Here is a 22,482-nt window from a genome sequence, read left to right as displayed (position 1 = left end):
GAGGAGGGGAAGGGAAGTCTAGGCCCAGTCACAGGAAGACTGGTCACTGCCTTGTGGGTGGGTTTGGACTAGGCTTTCAGGGGTCCAGGTCTGGGATTCCCCATCATGCAATCACATCCATCCCCTTGGTCCCTGCTGTATACCACCCTCAGGAACAGGAAAGGATGAGTTTAGTTTATTGCCCCATCCCTTCACTGAATGTTTACATTGACAAACACCAGAGAGCAAACTGGGCTTCCTACACCAGGCCATGCAGAGGACCGGCCAAGAAGCTCCACATCGTAACAGCCTCCTGATGCCTGGACTGGGCTGGAGCTCACATAAGGTGCTTTGATTTTTTTTGCAGATTCTCAGTGATGGATGCCACAATTGACTTACCATCTTTGTCTGAAAGAGCAAAGCAAGTATTCATTATATTAATGATGCTGGGGACCAGGGAAATTCCAAACTGCTGGACTTCCTATGCAGGAAACCAGGAGCCGGACCCTGGGACCCTTAATCTTGCGTTGGCAGAGTGGAAGGGGCGAGAGCTGCCATTTATCTAGCAGTTAATATTTGCCAGACATTGTGCCAGGCAATTCTGTACTATCTCATTTAAACCTCACAGTCCTATAAAGAAGATGAGAAAACAGGCTCAATGAGGTAGCTTGCTAAGGTCACATGGCTGGTCAGTGGCAGAGCCAGGGCCCTGGGCCCACATGCTGTGCTTACAACCAGAGTTGAGTTATCAGGGATCTCTTTAGCTGTGGAATGAAAGCTGGATAGCGCCCACAGTGCCTTCCCTGGCCTAGTTCTTTTACACAGCTCAGCAGCTTCTCTGGAGATACTGTCTCAGTGCCAGACACTTAGCTAAGCACTCCAGAGACAGAGCAACAGGACAAGGTCCTTTCCCCAAAGAAAGGTATCTATAACTGGATAAAAAAAAGGTCTGTAACCATGGAGACCACAGCAATGGAGTGTCATGGAAGGTTCAGGAGTAGCAGAAGATGAGATGAGAGGTGGGGGAGGGGGAAACCTTGTTGGTTTGGGATTTTACCATGAAAGGAAAGCTGGGGGAAATTTAAGCAACAGCAAGGCAGGCCATCTTTGCATTTAGAGTCCACGCTGCTAGCTGTGTGGCTATGAAGACAGTAGACTGGGAAGGAATAAAATGCTTCCCCCGATGTGTGCACACATGAGTAGAAACATGGCATGCATGTACAAAAGGGAGGGTTCCCTTCGCTCCTCCCCTTATTTGTGCCCCCCACCTGCCCTTATCCTAGACCAGTTTTAATTTTGATTGCACATCAGAATCACCCACAAAATTTTGTAAACATAAAGGTTATTTCCAGAACCCTGCCAGAGAGATCGTGATTGGTGAGTCTGGTTGAATCCTGATCACCAGTATCTTTTTTTTGAAGGCAGGTCTAGGCTCACCAAGAGTTGCAAACCACATCTTATCTAGGGATTGAGAACTCTCATGTCTGCAGGGACCAGGCATATAAGAAATGACATCGAAAGGATGGGAGAGTGGTAAGAACTGTGGCCAATTAAGAATGTTTGCACCACCTGTTGGTAGTCAGCTCAAAAAACGGTGCCAGCTAAAAAAAGAGCTGACCAATGGCCCACAAGGCCAGCCTTTTGCACCTCTCCCCCTCTCCGAGGCCGGACCCCGCGGCGCCCTCACCATAGACGGTGAGCATGCAACTGCTGCGGTCCTTGCCCAGCTCATTCTCCACCAGCACGCTGTAATCGCCGCTGTCCTTGAGCGTGCATGTGGGGATGACGAGGGTGCACACGCCGCTGGTGGAGTTGTACCAGAACTTGGAGTTGGCCGTTATGTTGACGTCGCCCTTGTAGAGGGTCACTGTGGGTCGCGGGTTCCCAAGGAAGGCGCAGGTCATGGTGCAGTCCTGGCCGCGGAGCACCGTGTGTGGCTTGAGGGGCGTCAGGAAGCGCGGTGCCTGGCGCCAGTCCTTCTTCTCGTAGGGCTTGAGCTTGGCGCTCAGGTCCTCGACTGCGCGGGGGGTGGGGGCGGGGCGGCGCGGGCCGTGAGCGCGCCCCAAGGCCCCCACCCACCACCCACATCTTAGAGCTCAGCTTACACGGAACCCACAGGACCTAGGCCAGATTCCCAGCGCCACCAACTCTGGGGGCCCAATGTTACACTGGTTCCTAAGGGCTCCCCACCAGTCCCCAGACCTGCCCCGGACCCCCCAGCCCCGTCCCCAGCCACTCCAGGGGTCTGCCACCCAAGCCACGTTTTCTTATACACCCAGGGCCGAGATGTCATTCCAGCGCCAGCTTCCTGGACCCTGTTATTCCCAGCCTTTAACTCCGCCTCCAAGCTTCCCCTACGTCATATCAGCGTCCACAGTCTCCCGTCTTATCCCTTTAGCTCCTCAGTTCGAGTTTCCCGACGCGGCCCCCACCCTTAACCCCTAGTCTCCAGGGATCCCAGACATCATCCTGGCTCCCTAGAGCCCTCCCCTGTTCTCTGCCCCGTTAGACCCTCCCCTCAGAGCAGAACGCATCTGCGCTCTAAGTCCCTCCGCAGCCCCTCCACCGTCTCCTCCGCCCCCAAAGGTAACTCCCCACCTCCACTTTAGTCTCACCCCTAAGTATCCCGAAGAAAGCCAACATTTCCTTCTCTCCGCAGCGTCCCAGATACTAACTGTTCTATCTCAATGGTTTTCAGATTTTATCCTGCCTCTTGGGTACCCTTTGCGATCCTTATGTCATCCCCACCATCTGGGCACCCAGACTTACTCTGGTCCTTATTGATGAGCCAGGTGTCCTTGGAGTCAAGTGGCTCACTGTCACCGATTTCATTCCGAGCCACCACTCTGAAGTAATACTTCCTGCCTGGGAGCAGCCCCGTCACTGTGTACTTGTTGCTGAAGACAGGCTCGGTTGCCGTGTACCAGGTGGCGGTGCTTGCATCCCGCTTCATGATGAGGTAGTGAGCCTCACTGTCCTCCTGCACATCTGGGCTGTGGTTCCAGGTCAGAGTCACTGTGTTGGGGACCTCCTCAAACAACTGTAGGTTTGTGGGGGGCCGAGGGAAATCTGGAAGAGTTGGAAGATCTGTCAGTGACCTTGGGGGACCTGAAGTATTGTGTCCCCAACCCAGCCATCTGCCAAGTCCGATGGAAGATAAGATGGGGCAAGTCTCAGGCAGCTGGTGTCTTGGAGTCGGAAAACTATTTCCGAAGTCTGCTTTGCCATTTACTAGCCTTGTGACCTGGGGTAAGTTACTTATCTGAGACTTCTTTCCTCAGTTGCAAAATAGAGCTAACAATGACTATTTCATAGAAATAGTGGGTAAAGATCCTGGCATGTAGTTATTGTTCAGTAAAAGTGAATCCATTCCTTCTTTGGGGGTTTAGAGCTTTATTTTAAAGCCCCCAGCTCTCTTTAAGTGGTCACCCCAGTTTTTAATGGATTCATCTCTATTTGTCCCTCCTGCCCCTCACTCATTTCTACTCTCTCTGCTGACCATACTCTGTATGATAAAGTTTTGTTCTGGGTTGTCAAAGAAATCTTCATGACCCTAAGGCACAACTTTCCTGTGGTAGGAACTCAAAACGGCACTGCGGAGCTGTACTTTGGAGAGTGTGCAGGGATGGGTCCTGGAGGCCTCTGCCTTCTCTCCATACCTGCCACGCGCACATGGATGTCATAGTGTGCTTCTCCAAACTCATTCTGAAGCAAGATTCGGTACACCCCTGAGTCAGAGCGCTTGGCGCTATTGATGAGGAACTGGGAGTGGTTTTTGCTCTTGGTAATTGTTTCTCGGCCCTTGGTGGGAACACCATCTTTCTGCCAGATCACGTCAGGTGGTGGTGAGCCCTGAGTAGTGACAGGAGATGGCACAATTGGTCACGCAGATGATATTTGGGGGCAGGCCTTCCTCCATTGTCGAGGAGTTTCCCGCTAGGCTGTCGCACTAGGGGTCTGGTGAGGGGCAGAGTCAGAGTCAGAGACTGTTATGGCTACAATAGCCATTTTGGTTATATGGAGAGCGTATGGAGGGACAACTCACAGAGAAGGCTGCATGGATGCAGAGGGCTGTCCCAGCGCGAACCACCATGTGACTCTTCAGCCGGGCACTGAGGTCAAACTTGGGTGCAGCTGAGATGGAGGAGACAGAGGTGGAGGCATGGATCTCTCTTTCACGAAGACTCTGCTTTAAGCCTCCTCATCAAAGCCTTCCCAGCCTCTCCTCTTTTATGCCCCCACTACAGGCCATATGGACATCTATCTGCCCTGCAACACTGTGAAACATTTATTTGTTTTCTTATCTGTCTCCTTCTACTAGTACGCAAGACCCTGGAAGGCAAGTCATGTGTCTTGTTTCTATATTCTTAACACCTCCTTTTGAAACTGCCATTGCAACAATTATAACAGTGAGAAAATTATGACAGTGAAAGAGATCTTATCTAACCAACCCCCATCTTGCCTTTAACCTCCAAACTGCCCTTAATCATTCCTGGTTTCAGACCAAGCTAACGTTGGGAGAGACATTTTTTAAGTTTATAGTTTAGATGATAACAGTCCTTCCCCCAAACTAAATCACCTTTGCGAAGCTAATGAAAGGCCACCAGATTAGGAGGATGTGAGGAGCCTGAATTCTGCTAAGGTGTAGACATAAAAGATTATCAGTCATTATTCTGGAGATCACAAGATTTGCAACTCCCCAGCTACTCCTGTGAATACGTCACTATTGTAGAACCTAAGATTGGTCGTTGAGATGTCTTTTCAGGTTTTTGCATTTCTGACGACTGATAGCTCCACCTGGACCTGCTGACCCCCCACCCCACCGGTCCTGTGGCCCCAGTCAGAAGCAGGCTCCCTGGCCTCTGAATTTTCGGGGAGTTGATTTGGGTAATAACTCCGTCTCCCATACGGCATGGCTGGCCTTGTGTCCATTAAACTCTTTGTTGCAATGCTGTGCTCTCAGTGAACTGGTTTTGTGTGTGCAATGGGCAAGAAGAACCCATTGGGTGGTTATACTTTGACACACAGTGGATGCTATTTGGCACACAATGATTGCTTTAGTGGGGGTGCCCCTGAAGTTACCCCTAACTTTGTCCAGGCACAATAACTATGGATGACTTTTTCATGATCATAGCATCATCCAATTTTCCTGTGGGATGAGGCCCCAGAGGAGAAGGTTTGGAGATACCATGTTGGGCATGAATCCTCAGCCCTCTCTGTCTCCTCACCTGGAGGTGGCATGGCACGGACCCCCTTGTCTAGCTCCACAGGCTCCCCAACCCCAGCCTCATTCACAGCCCGGATTCGGAAGAAGTATTTTTGCCTCTCGGTGAGTCCTCCCACTGTGTAGCAGGTGCCTGAGATGGGGATCTTTGTGCACTTGGACCACTCCTTTGTGTCTTCAGTCCTCATCTCAAGGATGTAGCCAGAGGGTGGGTCTCCCTCTGCAGGCTCCCGCCAGGCCAGGGAAATGCTGGAGTTGGAGGAATCAGATACATGCAGGTCCTGGACCAGGCCTGGGGGTTCTGGGGTAGAACAGACATGTAGTAAGTGCCCCCTCCAAATTCATCTCCACTCAATACTCCTGAACCCCATCTTTCACTACTTCTAGCTCCAGATCCCTCAGTTAACACCCTGAGTACCTAATCTTATACACTCAACCTCCAAATTCAAATTCAGTTGTCTTACTGTTTCAACGCTTTCATCCTTAAACTCAATACCCCTTAAATTCAACATACCCCACACATTCAAAGCTTCTATATTCAAAACCCCAGCCTTTAACCCAACCATCTCCACCACATCCACTTCCAGGCAGTACCCTCACCTTGCTTCCTAAATGCAACACCCTCCAACCATCTACTTCACACCCTTACTCAACCCTCAGCTTGCCTCTCCTACCTCACCTAACTAGAAATACACGAAATTTAAAAAACGTTTTTGTACCCCACCTCCTCACTGTCCCTGACTCTCAATCTTTATTTGCTGACTTTCTCTTGTGTGTGAATCTTGTCCCTCTATGAGACTGGCAGTTTCCAGAGTGTAGAGACTGTGATACCTCCTGTCATACTTCCCCAGGGAAGAAATTCTTTCTCTACTTTGAATGGGGTAATTCCATTATGTGTCAGGACCTGGCAGCCCCATACTCACTAACAGGATCCTTGACCACTACTGAGCTGGATGGCACGCTGGGCTGTCCAGGGCCTGCCTTATTTACAGCTATAACTCGGAATTCATATTCTGTGTCCTCCAGGAGACCATTCACAGTGCACTTGGTGCCTGAAATGGGAAGATGAGGGGTCGTGAGGCCAGAGGCATCCATGGGGTGAGAACAAGAGTGAGAGACATAGAAGAGGAGGTCATGGGATGTTGTTAAAACTTCCAGAAGAGCTGGAGGAGGGACTATGTCAACAGTTAATGGGTCCACTCAGCAAGACCTCCTTTAGCCCCTCCTGGGCCTCTGTCCCAAGGACCTCACCCTGGATGAGGTCCCTGTTGACTGGCACCCACAGGTTACTGCCTTTCTTCCTTCGTTCTACAATGTAGCCAAGCACTGGGGCTCCCCCATCCTGGGTAGGGACATTCCACGTGATGGTCACAGTCTCTTTAGTCACATCAGTCACTTGAGGTTGGGAGGCAAAACCAGGAGGCTCTGTGGGGGACAGAGAGAGCACAAAGGTTAGGAAGGGAAGCATATAGATAGTTGCCCACCTCATGCTAACTTCTGCTTCCCCTGCTTAAATAAACTCAAACCAGTGATTCTTTTTTCTTTTTCCTGTTTTAGAGACAAGGTCTCACTGTGTTGCCCAGGATGATCTTGAACTCTTGGGCTCAAGTGATCCTCCTGTCTCGGCCTTCCAAAGTGCCGGGATTACACGCATGAGCCACCATGCCTGGCACAAATGATTCTTAACTTTGCTTGCACATTAGCATAAAGTGGGAAGTAAAAACAAAAATGAAAACAAAACAAAACAAAAAAACCCCACTAACAACAACTAGTGTCTGGGTCCCACCTACCCATATTCTATGCCTGGTGTGAATGGCAAGTATTATTAGCATTATTAAATAAACCAAGTGATTCTAATGTATAGCCAACATTGAGAATCGGTGACTTAAACTTTTCCACAGTATGACCCCCAATCCCATTATTCTCAATCTACTGTCCTGACGTGAGATTTGGAAATCAGCTGGGAGAGGTATAGCAAGTAATTAACTTGCAGTAATAATAATAATATTATTATTTTTGAGACGAAGTCTCACTCTATTGCCCAAGCTGGAGTGCAGTGGCACGATCTTGGCTCATTGCAACCTCCACTTCCCGGGTTCAAGCAATTCTCTTGCCCCAGCCTCCCGAGTAGGCAGGATTACAGGAGCCTGCCACCACGCCCAGCTAATTTTTGTATTTTTAGTAGACACAGGGTTTCACCATGTTGGCCAGGCTGGTCTTGAGCTCCTGACCTCAGGTGATCCGCCCACCTCGGCCTCCCAAAGTGCTAGGATTACAGGTGTGCGCCACTGTGCCCAGCCTGTAATTATAATTAAAATGCCAATGTTGTCAAGGGTTTTCTGTGGGGAAAAAGTTAGAGTGGTCTCAAGGTTATCCCTATAGCAACATCATGCTCACTTGGATTCTGGGATGACTTCTGGGATGGAAAAAGAAGTGGAGTCAGTTCCCTGAAGTTGTGTACGTCCTGGGTATACCCATGGGAGTGTGTTGTGCATGTGATATGACTGGACAAAGTTGAGAATTCCTATTCAAAATAATGTTCTGTTTTTACTGTGGAATCAGTCTGTCTCATGAGACAGCTAGAGAGATGTTCCCGTGGAATTCCCCACAGATCATGTTCATCCCTGGCTGAAGGCCCCCACGCTGACCCCTGGGTTTCCCACTGAGCACCAGGCTATCTCACTGACCTATGGGATTTCCTGCAAACACTTCTTCCGTCTCCAGTGGGTCACTCACACCTTCTGAATTGACTGCCAGGATACGGAACTGGTAGGCTTTTCCCTCTTCCACCTTGTTGGTGGAGAAGTTGGTGACTTTGCCATCCACCTCGCCTATCTTAATCCAGGACTTCTTGCCAACTGCCCTCCGTTCCACTATGAACTGTGTCACAGGTCGTCCACCATTGTCCTTTGGGGCCTTCCACTTCATGTGCACACAACTACCTGAGAGCTCCAGGAACTCCACCCTGCCCTGTGGAGGCTTCGGACGGTCTGGGGACAGAGAACAGCTTCAGAATGGGGCGTTGGAACAAAGGATCAGAAGAGCCTCCTCCCACTCATCAAAGGTCTGCCCAGACTAAGGGATAGCTGGATTTTGAGCTTTTTGGACCCTTTGCCCCTCCCTGTGTCCATCATCCCTCCTTCTAAGACTTGCCCAAACAGTTTGATCCTTGCCCCCGTGAGTTTCCCATCTGCCTAGCAATGGGTAGACTAGAGACCTTAGGGTCCCCTGCCCTTAGCTGATCTCCCTGTCCCCTTCCAGACAAGTTCTCCCCTTCTGAGCTTTGAGAACACCGGTGCTTTCTAGTACCAGCGTTTACCTTATGTTATCATTACAGTCTGTCTACCAGTTTCACCCCTTTTGGATTGAGGAACTGCTGGGGATACTTCATCTCTATGTTGCCAGCAGTGAGAACATAGAGGAGGTGCTCAGTCTTGCTGCTGAATTGAAACTCAAACTTTCCCACCCCACAGCTTGATGGAAATGCAGGTGAAGGAGGTGGTGATGGCGTGTATGTGGCATGTTGAATATAAGTAGTACATTCAGGCCAGCTCCTTATCTCTTTCCTTATATCCTCATGTTCAGACAAATCCCAAATCCCATTCCCAATCCCCATTCCATCTTTTCCACGTTATTTTGTCTCCAGCTGTATCTGACCTCCCACCTCACCCTGTTTCACTTTCAAACTCACTACTCTTTCCAATCAACCTCACCTCCAACCCTAAATCCACCCCTGTTTTTGTTGTTGTTGCTTTTTTTGTTTGTTTGTTTGTTTGTTTTTTTGGAGACAGAGTCTTGCATCTGTCACCCAGGCTGGAGTGTAGTGGCCTGATCCTGGCTTACTGCAACCTCTGCCTCCCAGGTTCAAGCGATTCTTGTGCCTTAACCTCCCGAGTAGCTGGAAATGCAGGTGTGTGCCACTACGCTTGGCTAATTTTTGTATTTTTAGTAGAGACCGGGTTTCGCCATGTTGGCCAGGCTGGCCTGGAGCTCCTGACCTTAAGTGATCCACCTGCCTTGGACCCCCAAAGTGCTGTGATTATAGGCGTGAGCCACTGTGTCTGGCCAATTTCACCTGTCTTTCACCTCATTTCCACCTTACCTCCTATCAAGTTTTCCTCTTCAAGTCAATAACAATACTTAAGTAACATATCTGAAAGTATATTATGTCCTGTGTTCTTAGCTGTGCACTTTAAATTCACTAGAAATGGATACTAGAAAAAAAATCACCCTGTTCTAGGTAAGAAGCTGAGGCTTAGGGAGGTTCACTCGGCCAAGAGCTAGCTGGGAAGTTAGAAAGCGGGCTTCTGACTGCAAAGCCAGCCTTCTAGGCGCATTCCCAGCCCAAACTTCAACTCTATCTCTGGCATCCTCCTCAGCCTGCCTTCTGCCCTGAGTCTGCCCTCAGTTCAGCCCAGCCCAGACCAGCCCTGCCCTTACCCAGCACACTAAGGTGCAGAGTGGCTGTGGCTGAGCCGTGGTCATTCTTGAGCTTAAGCAGGACCAGGCCACTGTCTTCACGCACACAGTTGGAGATGGTGAGCAGCGCCTGGTCTTCCCCGCGCTGCAGGAACACGCGTTCCTCCTCCGTCACCTCCATGCCATCTTTGTACCATGTCACTTTGGGCAGCGGTTTTCCCCGGAAGGGGACGTTGATGTGGGCTGTGTGGCCTGCCTTTATGGTGATGGGGTGTGCGGCCAGTGCCTCCAGTACTGACGGGTCGATGGTAGGAGGATCTGTGGAGCGGGGCGGCAGGGAAGGCTTGAGCATTGGCATGGAGGAGCCCATGGGGCGGGGGAGAAGCCATGAGCTTGTAGGTGGGCCAGGCATGGTTGAGTTTTGCCTGCCTTGGACAGATCCATACCTGCGATGAATACAGAGGCTTCACTCTCCGCGCCCTTGGCCCGGAATGTGTACTTGCCCTCGTGCTCAGGGCCCATACTGGGGAAGATGAGCTTGTGCACTGCACCCTGCTTCACAATCTGCACGCCTGGCAAGTCCGTGATCTGGGGACCAGGGGTGGACGTGAGTGTGAGCATAGGCTAGGTCTACCTCTTTCACCCCCTTCCCTGGTCCCTGCTTCAGACCTTCTTGCCATCCTTCAGCCACACACCCTCCACCTTCTCGTCGTTCAGCACTACACACAACTCAGCCGGGCTCCCAGTGGCTGCGTGCACGTCAGACATCCCGCTCTTCACTGTGGCCAGACGCTCTGGGGAGAAAGGTGGGCAAGGTACTGGCTCAGGATATTGGTGTGGGAGGGACTTCTGGGAAAAGGGCTGATGGCGATGGTCATGGGACTGGTCAGGGGTGCTGTGTCAATCAAAATAATTTATGATGAGCAGGTGGCTTGCCATTGTGGTCCATAGGTGATTGGGGGATGGTCAGTGGGGGGAACTGGAGCAATAGGTGGGAGGGGGATGGGGAAATGTCAGTGGCTTGGGAAATGGTGACCAGGAAAACTGGGAGATGGCTAATGGGGTATTGATTAGTGAAGGGTGGTCAGCAGGGACTTAGGATGCTGGGTTGAAGAGGGAAATATATGGTGAAGATGCAGGCGGTCACTGGAGTTGGGATGTTTAGTTGTGGTTATGCTAGACTGTAGGATACATAGGGTCATTGGGGGTTGAGGGTGGCCAGGGTCTGTGAAAAGTGGTTTATGGTTAGGTAGTAGGAGATGGTTGGGATCAAGATGTCTGGGATATCAGGGTTGCTGGGGATGGTTAGAGTCTGAAAGTGAAGGACGAACTCAGGAAATTTGGGACAGAGTCTGGAAGATGGGGGGTGATAGTGTCTAGGAGGTATAAATGTTCAGGGCATGGGAGGTCAGAGATGGTCAGAATATTGGAGGTGAGGGTGATCAGAGTGGGGAGACACAAGTTGGTCATAGTCTGCGGGAGGATTGGAGTTAGTGGGAGGGAGGCAATTGATGTCCACTGTAAGGGAATGCCAGGGTCAGGTGGATTGGTCAGTGGGGATTGATAGGGCGGGTGTTACCCTCTACAGTGACGATGGCAGTACTGTAGTATTCAGTAGGGTCTCCATCCTGCATGGCCACCACGGTGTACTCGCCATCATCACTGAGCTGTGCATCCTCAATGACCAGCTCTGCTCGCTTGCCCTCATGGTTCATGCTGTACTTAGTGCCATGCATCAGCAGCTGCCCATCCTTCTTCCAGCACAGTGTCACATCCTTGGACGTCAGTTCACACTCCAGGCATGCACGGCTCCTCTCTTTCACATGTACATTTTTGAGGTTGCTCTCAAACTTGATGGGGATGCCTGTGGATGGACAGACACTTGGGCCTGCTCCCAAACCACAACATCTTTTTTCTGCAGCTACAGAGCCATGAGCCCTGTCCCTCTTTCTGGCCCCAGAAAACACAAGAACTTGTGATGTTGAATGTGTTTGTGTGCAATATGTGACTCACAGAAGTACCTGACAGGGAGAGTCCTAGCTCTGGCCCTGTCTTGCTAGTTGACTATATAAAACTCATTTACCTCTCTTGAGTCTCAGTTTCCTTATATGTAAAATGGGGTGAGAACTTTTACAGTTCTCAATATCTCTAATGCCCCCTTGGAGCTCCAGCCATACCTGCATTGTCTCTCTAATGTCTGGACATTTATACATGCTATTACCTCTGCTGGGGATGTTCTCTACTCTCCCTCATTCTCTGAAAGTGGAACTCCTTTTAGTTCTTGGTAAAGCTTGGACATCATTCATTATATTATTTCTGACGTTGCCAGGTGATGACTTTTCTTTGGTCTTCTACAGCCCTTGTGTCTCCCTCCATCACAGCAATGATGATTCCATGTGATATAGATTCCAGGTGCAGTTCAGATGTATGACATGCTCATTGGTGTACCTACATTATGTGCGAATTCCCAAAGTAGTTGTGATAGCAGAATATAAGTAGTCAAGAGTGACACAGATGTGCTGTAATATATGACATTAAAGGCATAGACTAATACTTTCTTGGTCCACGGTCTCACAGCTGATAGTAAGATCCCAGTGTGTCTTGACTCTTGGAATAATAACTAATATTCTAATTTCATTTTCATACCTGCCTCCCCTACTAGACTAGGAGTTAACAGAAGGGAGATCCCTCTGTCTTTCCAGTACCTATCACAGGGCTTTGCAAAGAGGAGATGGATATATAAATGATGACTACCTGCATGGAGGTTACTGTGTCACAAAGCCCACCCCATAGGCTGTTGCCCAATGACTCACGGTCAATAGTGAGCTGGGCCTTTTGCACCAGGTTCCCCGCCTCAGCAGAGAACTCGCCGCTGTCACTGAGTCTGGCATCCTTAATCTTAAGTGTATGGGTCAGACCATCTTCGGACACTGTGATTTCATACTTGTCATCCCTCTTCAGCTCCTTGCCATTGAACTTCCACACAAAGTTGGGCTCTTTCTTGGAGAGGCTGATCTCAAACACAGCTGTCTGGCGCTCTGTCACCTTCAGAGGCTTCATCTCTCCCAGGAACTTCAGTGGCTCATCTGCAGCAAACAGTAGGAGGGGCAGTGATTGGGCTGGTCCCTCGTGAGGGGTGGAATGGTGAAGAGGGGACTCACGTGTCACTGGCCTTCTGTAGCCCATGGCTGGGGGAAAGCACCCTTCCTTTGGTTTTGTTTTCGAGCCCTTCTCACCTGGAGTCCCCTCCTGTGATGTTCACGTGGTCTTCTCCCCAGTAACGGTAACAGCAATTTTAAAAGCACTTTTGTGGTTTTAGATATGTTCCAGGCACCATTGTAGCCATATTAATTCATCTGATTATCATATAGGTAGATTCTATTATTCCCCATTTTATAGATGGGGAAACGGAATCAAAGAGAAGTTAAATAACTTGACCTAAATCACATAGCTCATAAGTGGCCGAAACTGGGATTTGAACTCTAGTAGTTTAGCTCCAGAGTCTGTGTTCTTTTTTATAACTTTTTTTTTTTTGAGACAGGATCTTGCTTCATAGCCCAGGCTAAAGAGCAGTGCAGGATCATGGCTCACTGCAGCCTCAGCCTGCCGGGTAGCTAGGACTACAGGTGTGTGCCACCATACCTGGCCATTTATTTATTTATTTTTGTAGAGACAGGGTTTCACTATATTGCCCAGGGTGGTCTTGAACTTTTGGCATCAAGCGGTTCTCCCACCTCAGCCTCCCAAAATGCTGGGATTACAGGTGTGAGCCACCATGCCTGGCCTAGAGTCTATGTTCTTAATCACTATGCTACACAGCCCCAAGGTACTTACTATCTCATAGTCCTCTCCCTTACATCTGATGCTTCCTGCCTCCATTGACTCCCATCCCCACACAATCCTTTCTTGCATAGTCCCATAGTCCTCTTCAATATCCCCATGGACCACATCCCTGGCCATTCCTCTCTTCCAACCCGACATGTCCTCCTTGTGCCCTTGCATGCCCCCACTCATACCCAGCACTGTGAGCTCTGCACTCATCCGCTTATCGCCCACGGACAGGCTGTAGATGCCAGCATCATTCATGTTCACGTTGCTAATAACCAGCATGTACTTGGTGCCCATCTGCTTCACATCGTACTTGCCCAGGGAGTACTGGATCCTCAGTGGCTCAGTACCCTGCCTCATGGAACAGGTAGAAAAGCTGATGAAGGGCTTTAGGAGGAGGCTTCCAGAGGTCTCCATTCCCCAATGCCAGCCTAAGCTGGAGGGTGCATGTCCAACCCTCAAGACACACAGAGGTTCCTATGATCTCTATAGCCTCATCATCTGGCTTGGTGGGATCCAAGATCCCTGCCTCCCCACAGGCCTCCTCACAGGCCCGAGCTCTTAATATGCATGAGTTCATTAGATGCTTTCCCTTAGAGGCAAAGATCTTCAGTGACCTTTAAGACTGTCTAATCAAGCCTTTCAATTTAAAGATGGGTAGACTGAGGCATAGACAGAGGAATGTGACTGTCTTACGTCACACAACAAAGGGGTGAAACAGTTAACAGTAGAGCCCAATTCCAGCCTCTTTCAACCATACCAGGAGGCATCCTCTTGATGGGATGGAAGAGAGGCTAAGGCTTATAGATAGTGAGAGAAGGGTGTAGAGAGGAAGAGATATTGCCAAGGTGGACCCTGGCTAGGCATCCCCCACCTTGATCCATATCATCTTGACATTGGGGTCTTTCAGCTCCATTATGCAGTCAAAGACCACTGTGGTGTCAACCTTGGTCTCTTTGTCTTCCAGGGGCTTCAGAATCCGGATGGCCTGAGAGATTATGATAATAAAATGACAAGTGTCAGTGGTACCCAAAGCCTGCCCAGACTGTGTCCTCAATCCTGGAGAAACTCTTAAGCGTATGAGGAGAAATGACTAGGCTAATTAGATAACAACCTGCACTGCTCCACTGATCAATTTAAAGATTTAGGAGGAGAGGAATATTATGGGGGATGAGCAAAAAAACAAAAACAAACAAACAAACAAAACCATCATTCATGGAATAGTCACTATGTACCTGGGCCTATTATATAGATTCTCTAATTCCAATGTAGATGCTTAATGAGTTGGTTGAGTGAACCAGTGAATGACAGCAACAACACACAAACAAATGAAAGAAGGAAGTATAATTTTCATTTTGTAGATGAGGAAACTGAAGCTCAGAGAGATGCCCAAGTTCACACAGCTAATAAGGCAGTAGAACTGGGATTTGTTTGTTTGTTTCTTTTGAGACAGAGTCTTGCTCTGTCACCCAGGCTGGAGTGCAGTGGCGTGATCTTGGCTCACCGCAACCTCCGCCTCCCAGGTTCAAGCGATTCTCCTGTTTCAGCCTCCCAAGTAGCTGGGATTACAGGTGTGTGCCACCACACCCAGCTAATTTTTGTGTGTGTGTATTTTTAGTAGAGACAGAGTTTCATCATGTTGGCAGGCTGGTCTCGAACTCCTGACCTCAGGTGATCCACCCACCTTGGCCTGCCAGAGTGCTGGGATTACAGGCGTGAGTCACTGCACCCAGCCTAGAACTGGGATTTGAATCTAGGTCTATCTGACTCCAAGGTCCATGCAAGTATATTAGGGAGTGATAAAGACAGAATTAGAAGGAAGGTGACTTGTGCTCCCTTGCTGCTTTCACAGTAGAGAGTATGCCTCTGAGTATGTGTGTGCAGAACTGGGGAGACCTTGCTGCTGAGAAATACACAGGCACTAGCACTTTGGGTGAGGCGCTGCCCCTAGCCTGCAGGCCCCTGCTCCCTGCAGGGTACTGACCTCCACCTCTACTTTCTTCTTCATCTCTTTGAGCTTCCTGAGCAGCCCCCGAAAGTCGGTGAAACCGTACTCCATGCAGACCTTCTCAAAGTCTTTCTTGGGCACTTGGGACAAAATCTCCAGCATCTCTTTCTCATTTGCCACCTTCTTCTGCTTCTTCTTGGGAGCAGGGGGTGCCCTAGGAGAAGGAGGAAGGGACTAAGCTTGTACACAATGCCTCTCCCAACCTTGAGAAACCCCTCCCTACTCCATGGATTCTTGGAACTCAGGGCCCTGTGGAGAGGCCTTTGAGAGGCTTCAGCCTGGATGAGGAGACAATATCTTAGGCAGAGGGACCTGCCAGCCTCACCGCTTCTTCAGCATCTTTTTGAAGTCCATTTTCTCTTGACCTGAGGACACACAGAGGGACAGGTTCAGACAGGGGGAGTCTGGCCCCTAAGAAGAAAGGCCAAGAGGAAGGGGCCAACTCACCTTCTGTTACCAGCAGAGATACAGTATAGATGGCATCTGCATGGTCATTGCTTGCAATACACTTGTAGTTGTCAGAGTCATCTGAGGTCAGTGGCTCCAGCTGGATCAAAGTCCGGCCATTAGAGGGGGAAGGAAAAGGAACCACAGGGAGACTTTCTGTGAGATAAGGAAGGAGGCCTTTTTTTTTTTTTTAGGGGACAATAGGAGCTGAGTGTTGGGTATACGTATGGAGGATTGAGCAGCCTGTATGATTTGGAGGTACCAGCTAGCAGTCAGTGTGAGTATGCATGTTTGTAGCCTGATTCCATAGCAATAAAACTGTCTGCTTCTCCATCAGACTTTCCCCCTTGGCTGTGAGCTCCCAGAAGGCAGGACTTCCCCTGCATTGTAACTCTATCTGCAGTTTCTGGCATCATCTTGCTGAGTCTTCATTTAATACAACTTACTCCTCTGTACCAGGCACTGGGCTGAGCCCCAGAAGGAGCAGTGGTGAGTAAGGTTGATTTGGTACCTGTCTGCATGGTGCTTGCAGAAGCCTGCTAGGCTCTCAGAAACCAAGGCTCTCAGAAAGTGTCTGCTGAATGAATGAGCTTGTGTAAGAGATGGCCAGTAGGGGGACCTGGGGCAGCTCCTATGTGCTGTGCGGGGCTGAAAGTCCAGTGATGATGGGTCTTTGGGAGGAGACTACTTCTGTTTGTGGGGAAAAAAGGAGGCTCTTTGCCTTTCACAACGGGAAATCGGGCCAGGATCCGAGTGATTATAGGATCAGAAGTAATTATAGGCCTAGATCTCTCAGTGACCCATCCCTCTCTTTCCTCGAAGGGCTTGGAGCCAGGAGTTGCAGCTGGGCAGGCCCAGCTCTCAGAAAGTGATCCAGAAGCTGGTTAGACCTAAGGATGGTCTGTCCTTGGGGAGGCTGTTCTCGAGGGTTCAGCTGGAGAGTCCAGAGCCCCTGACCCTCAACCCTACTCTATGACCAGTCCCTCCGGTACCTCTCCACCCACAATGGTCCCGCCCTCCGTGGCTACGGCCACCGTCTTGGTCCCGCATTCCTTTTGGCTCACTCGCCTTGTGGACACGCCCCTTCACTTCCATTGGGCGCCGCCCCACCACGTTCTGGCTCTGCCCCTGCTCTGCTCTGCTCTGCTACTTTGGGTCCTCTGCTCATTCGCGCAACACCCCAGTTCCTGACTCCGCCTCTCTTATCCTGCCGCAGTTCTCGGGCCGCCGTTAAGGCTCTCATTGGTGAGAAGACTGGTGGCACGCCCTGGGGGTCCCTGCCTCTGGCCTTCTCCGTAACTAGACTCGGGCTCGGCCCCCGCACCTTCAGCACGTGTTCCTTGTTAATGCTGTCGTAGAATATCTTGGCGGACTCCTTGATGGGGATGCCACTCTCCCTCTTCCAGGAGATGTGGGGTTTGGGGTTCCCCTGCACGCGGGCTCGGAACACGGCTTTGTCCCCTGCGATGAGCACAGGACGCGTTTTTGCCTCTTAGCCACCAGGCTAGAGCCTCTGCCACCCTCGGCCGGCTCCCCGCCTCCTCCCAGACACCTGGGCCTGGCCCCGGGCAGGGGAGGAACCCTCGGGCAGGCTCTGCCAGGGTTTAGCATTGGAGGACGTTGGGGTGGAAGGGAGGGTGGGGACACTCGATTAGAAAGCGAAGCACTGGGGGCCCGGGGAGCCATGGGCAGCAACACACCCTCGGGCGCGGTGACCGGGTGAGGCTTCTCCACGAACTCTGGGACGCTGTCTCCCGCAGGGATGTTGGAGCTCCGGGTCACCAAGCTGAAGAACTCCACTGTGCTCGAGGACTTCCTCGTCACGACCTCCTCTGTGGAGGCAGGCGAGAGGTCAGAATGGGCTCCAGGTAGAAGCCCAGCTCGCGATGGGAGGACTGAGCTTTCTTGAGGGGACGGTGGAGCATGGGAACAAAGGGCATTTAGGGAAGTGGGAGCAGGACCAGCTACGTGGAGAGAAAGCAGGGTGCGTCGATGGGCCATTGTGTTATGGCAAGTTTCAACCACTAGGGGACGCGAACTCCTTTCCCACACCTCAGTGGTCCATTACCTTTATGGGGCCACAGCCCTGAGTCCTTTTTTTTTTTTTTTAAAGGTGGCTTCTCTTTTGGAATTTTCTTGGTCTCTCAGGCTTCTCTCCTGGAAGTCCTGGTCCCCCGGTAGCATTAAGAGGGGCTAGGGGGGCCTATCATGGGGAGGGGGGAGGGGGGAGGGATTGCATTGGGAGTTATACCTGATATAAATGACGAATTGATGGGTGCTGACGAGTTGATGGGTGCAGCACACCAACATGGCACAAGTATACATATGTAAGAAACCTGCATGTTATGCACATGTACCCTAGAACTTAAAGTATAATAATAAAAAAAAAAAAAAGAGGGGCTAGGCCTGCTTCTGCCTGGGAGGTCTGTAGCTTGGCTGAGCTCTGCTCTAGATTTTCTCCCTGCCATTCTGTGGGTTCAGCATTCATTGCCTTGGCAGTAGTGATTCTTGAGTGAGGGACAGGACACATTCCCACTCCAGTGGGGCTATATATGGGAATATCCTTATCTGAAAGCACATCTTCAATGTGGAAATATAATTTTATATTTGGAAGACAAAAAACTTTTTGCAGCATAAAATTACAGAAAATCTTCTTGGCTGGTGAGTTATCAATTCATAACAATTGCTCTGAATCATGGAATACTTTCCTTGAGTCAGGAACTGTGCTAGGCACATATCAGAGGTGATTTTATTTAATTTCCACAGTATCCCACTGAAGTAGGTGCCTTTAGTATCCCACTAATCTGACAGAGGGGGAAAAGTGTGTTAAGAAGCTCTCATGGCCTGCTTTTAAATAGGAACCAGAGGTCTCAAACAGGCAGAATGCAGGGGACACCTGGCCTGCAGATGTCTTTTATGTGACCTCCACAATGTTTAGGCAAAAAAGTAGCCCTACATCTGAAATAGAAAGATTTCACATAAAAATTCAGATTTCTGGATTCTCAACACTGGACTTGTATTCCCATATGGCAACAGTCAGTGGGAGGTGAATAGTGGCTGCCCCTTTAGATGGGATATACCATCTAGTTTACCCCAGTCTTTTCCCTGCATTTATGTTCCCTGCCTGGGCCCTGTTGGTCAGTGGTCTACAGCTTTGGTTGCACATTATAATCCATGGAGAACTTTATAAGAAATATCTGATTGAATGGTCTGGGGTGAGACTCAGGTACTGCCGTATTTTTGCCCTCCTCCCACCCCCTGCTCTAAGGTGACTCTGATGTGCAGCCAGGGCAGAGAATCACTGCTATAAATCACTTGAGTTTGGAACTTCTGGTCTAGACCATATGCCTTGAGTCCCAGCTGTTCCACTTGCTCTGCCTCACTGGCCAGGAGGTGTTGGTTGGTATAGAGTATTATCTGGCCTTGACCTCTGTGCACAGAAGACTTTGAGAGACTCCATCGGTTTAAGGCTTTGAGGGAGGGGCAATGACTGTGAGAAGGGGTATCCAATGTCTCGGCCCCTGGCCATCTTTTAATCTCTTTCCACTAGAGACATGACTAAAACACTCTGTTCAGCTCTGAGACCATTTCTCAGCTTTCCCTTGGATCTGCCCTCCTCCAAGTCTGGCCCCAGTGGGCTAAGAGCCTGGAAGCTAAGGTCACCTTCTTGTTTATGTGTTCACCTTCTTTCTCCACTGGTAGCCCCAAGTCTCCTATTTCTTAAGTGGAGCAGGGTCAGCATTACTGATATGTAGATAAGGTAGCTACCCTCCTAATTTCCCCCATGCCTGAAGTTCTACCTTTGGAGATACAATCCGTTCACCTATGGCTCGGATCTCCTTCAGCAATTAAGAGCTTATCAATCATTCACACACATCCACACGATTGATCTTTTCTAAGCTGTTTTCCTGGAGATCTGATATGTGGTGTACATCCAGCTGGCTGAAGCTTTAACAAAGCCCAGATTAGAAGCACACATTGGGTGGGGGTTGCTGATGGTATTGTGGGCTCCTGAGGGGCCCATTAGTGGCACGACTGGGGCCACCCAAGGAATAGGTGTAGAGGAAGAATAGCTGCCCTTCCCGATCCATTCCCTGCCCCCATGCCACTTGCCTCCCACGATCTTGGTTGTCTGGGAGAAGGTCTGCACGTGGGTGGTGGAGCTGGAGAACTCCATGGACACGTGCTCCTGCAGCATCTGCTGGCTGTGAATGGTTGTCATGGTGATAGCAGGCGTGGGCACTCACCTGTGAGACTGGGGAGAGGATGAGGCCATGAAGGACAAGACAGGGAGTAGGAGGGAGATTCAGAGATGTTATGTGTGTGTGTTCAGACATAAGAGGAGATGGAAGCACACAGGAGAGGGCCAGGAGAGCAGTCAAGCTCTCTTTTCTTCATTTCCTAGCTCCCTTTTCCTGGTTAGTTACCAGACCCAATAGTCCTGTCCTCTCACTGAGCAACTCCAAACTATTCCAAGGTCTCAGAGGGAGGGATTATAGGGCTTAGACTTACCCAGCCAACCAAGTAAGGCCTGGAAGGAGTTGAGGATACCTATTGATAGCTACATGGCACTAAGGAGGCAGTGCTGGATGTTTCATCAGGAGGGAATGCAGTCAGACCTAAGAAAGAACTTCCTGACTAAGCCATACTGGAGTAGGCCTTAGAAGGAAGCTGTGGCTCTTATTCCTGGGCCCTGGGGAACCCGGATGCTAAAACAGATGACAAAACGTTGCTACAGTTCTGCTTGTGTTTGCGACATGGTAAAGGCAAAGGTTTAGTTTTTCCTTACATTTTTCTTTGAACTGGTAATTCAATCACATAGTTAAAGAATAAAACAATATAAAAATCCATATGGAGAGGCTCCCTCCCACTCCTGTGTCTATCTTACAACCTTCCCCATTGCAATAGGTAGCCAGTCTCTAGGCTCCTTCTAGACCTCCATCGTGCAAATAGGAAAACTCATATGTTCTTATCATCTTCCTTTTTTTTAGGTAGCCCATTATACACACTATTCTGACCCTTTCTTTTTTCATTTAATGTGTCTTGGAGACTTTTTCCATGCCAGATGATAGAGTTTCCTCATTCCTATTCAGAGTACCATGTTATCTCAATGAATGGATGTCCCTCCATGTTTTATTTAACCAGCATTGCGGTTTTTTTGTGCGATCTCGGCTCACTGCAACCTCCTCCTCCCAAATTCAAGCGATTCTCCAGCGTCAGCCTCCCCAGCAGCTGGGATTACAGGTGTGTGCCACATGCCCAGCTAATTTTTGTATTTTCAGTAGAGACAGAGTTTCACTTTGTTGGCCAGGCTGGTCTTGAACTCCTGACCTCAATTGATCCACCTGCCTTGGCCTCCCAAAGGGCTGGGATTACAGGTGTGAGTCACAGCGTCTGGCCAGCTTTGCAGTTTTTTTTTTTTTTTTTGAGATGAAGTCTTGCTCTGTTGCCCAGGCTGGAGTGCAGTGGCGCGATCTTGGCTAACCACAACCTCCGCCTCCCGGGTTCAAGCAATTCTCCTGCCTCAGCCTCCCAAGTAGCTGGGACTACAGGCACGCACCACCATGCCTGGCTATGTTGGCCAGGCTGGTCTCCAATTCCTGACCTCGTGATCCGCCCACCTCAGCCTCCCAAAGTGCTAGGATTACAGGTGTGAGCCACCCCGCCCGGCCCAGCATTGCAGTTTTTAAAGCCCTATTTTGTATATGAGGAATCTGATGTCTGAAAGAAATGACCCTGTCTAAGGTCACTCAGACTAGACTCCTAGCTGTTGACTCCAGTCCAGTGGTGTCCCAGAGGGCTCCAAAGCCTTCTTTAAACCAGGTAGTTAGGGGTTAAACTCTATTTCCTCCCTCCACCCCCTAATATATCTCTGCCTGGGCTGCTTCTACCTTTGGGTTCTGAGACTATTCCCCTGTCCCTATTCCTGCTATAGGGGACTACCCTATAGTCCCCTCTGGGCTCAGAAGGTGGTCAGCTTTGTCCCCTTCCTGAGGGAGGAGGGGAGACTTACCTTCAGCACTGACCAGTCCCTCCCAAAATTCGAATGCTGTGTCCACGGCTTTGGAGGCTCAGCTAGTGCCTGGACTGTACGGTGGCCCGTCTCCTTCTTCCTTTGCCCCAACGGTGAGGCTACCAGTGTCATCTGTTCCTTAAATGTCTGGCCCCCTGGGGGTGATTCCTTACTCAGGCTTTGCAGCTGTCTCAGCTAGATGGCACACTGCTTGGTTGTGGGGGGGAGGGGGTAAGGAGGAGGGCAGTGGAGAAGGGAGGTGGGAAACAAAGCTGGATCCAGGCTGGGGGAAACACTGAAGGCCAGGCAGGAACGAGGCTGAGGGTGGCAGTCCAGGGGTACTTTTTCTGTTCCCTTGTGGTACAGGTTTTGGCTCTCATTGCTGCTGGGGACCTCTCTGAGCTGAGGGGCTCAGGATAGTGTGTGCGCACAGGCACACACTCAGGTACATGTGCATGCATAGTCCAGCAGGACTCAGGGAGCAAAGCAACAGGTCTGTATTTTCCAGGGACTGGGACGGGGTGAACTGGGGAGGGCCTCTGGGATCTGCTGCTTTGCTACACA

The 22,482-nt window shown here is 50.1% G+C and overlaps 1 protein-coding gene across 1 annotated transcript; it reads right to left on the bottom strand.

Annotated features, from left to right (window-relative positions):
• Positions 1 to 160: 160 nt before the first annotated feature.
• IGSF22 (immunoglobulin superfamily member 22) lies at positions 161 to 22,033 on the bottom strand. The gene is made up of 23 exons (XM_030918806.1): positions 21,919 to 22,033; positions 20,019 to 20,160; positions 17,606 to 17,737; positions 17,230 to 17,366; positions 15,906 to 16,005; positions 15,784 to 15,823; positions 15,435 to 15,612; positions 14,325 to 14,438; positions 13,639 to 13,801; positions 12,436 to 12,708; positions 11,202 to 11,486; positions 10,292 to 10,416; positions 10,069 to 10,210; positions 9,644 to 9,940; positions 7,891 to 8,193; positions 6,455 to 6,628; positions 6,127 to 6,255; positions 5,208 to 5,504; positions 4,025 to 4,113; positions 3,639 to 3,831; positions 2,749 to 3,048; positions 1,667 to 1,996; positions 161 to 387 (listed from the first exon to the last, which is right to left on the bottom strand). Exons 2-23 carry the CDS (start codon positions 20,125 to 20,127, stop codon positions 317 to 319), a joined length of 3,981 nt encoding a protein of 1,326 aa, XP_030774666.1. The 5' UTR covers positions 20,128 to 20,160; positions 21,919 to 22,033; the 3' UTR covers positions 161 to 316.
• Between the last annotated feature and the right edge of the window lie 449 nt (positions 22,034 to 22,482).

Source organism: Rhinopithecus roxellana, chromosome 15, assembly GCF_007565055.1.
Source record: "Rhinopithecus roxellana isolate Shanxi Qingling chromosome 15, ASM756505v1, whole genome shotgun sequence".
Taxonomy (NCBI): domain Eukaryota; kingdom Metazoa; phylum Chordata; class Mammalia; order Primates; family Cercopithecidae; genus Rhinopithecus; species Rhinopithecus roxellana.
This window is presented reverse-complemented; position numbering and strand designations above follow the sequence as displayed.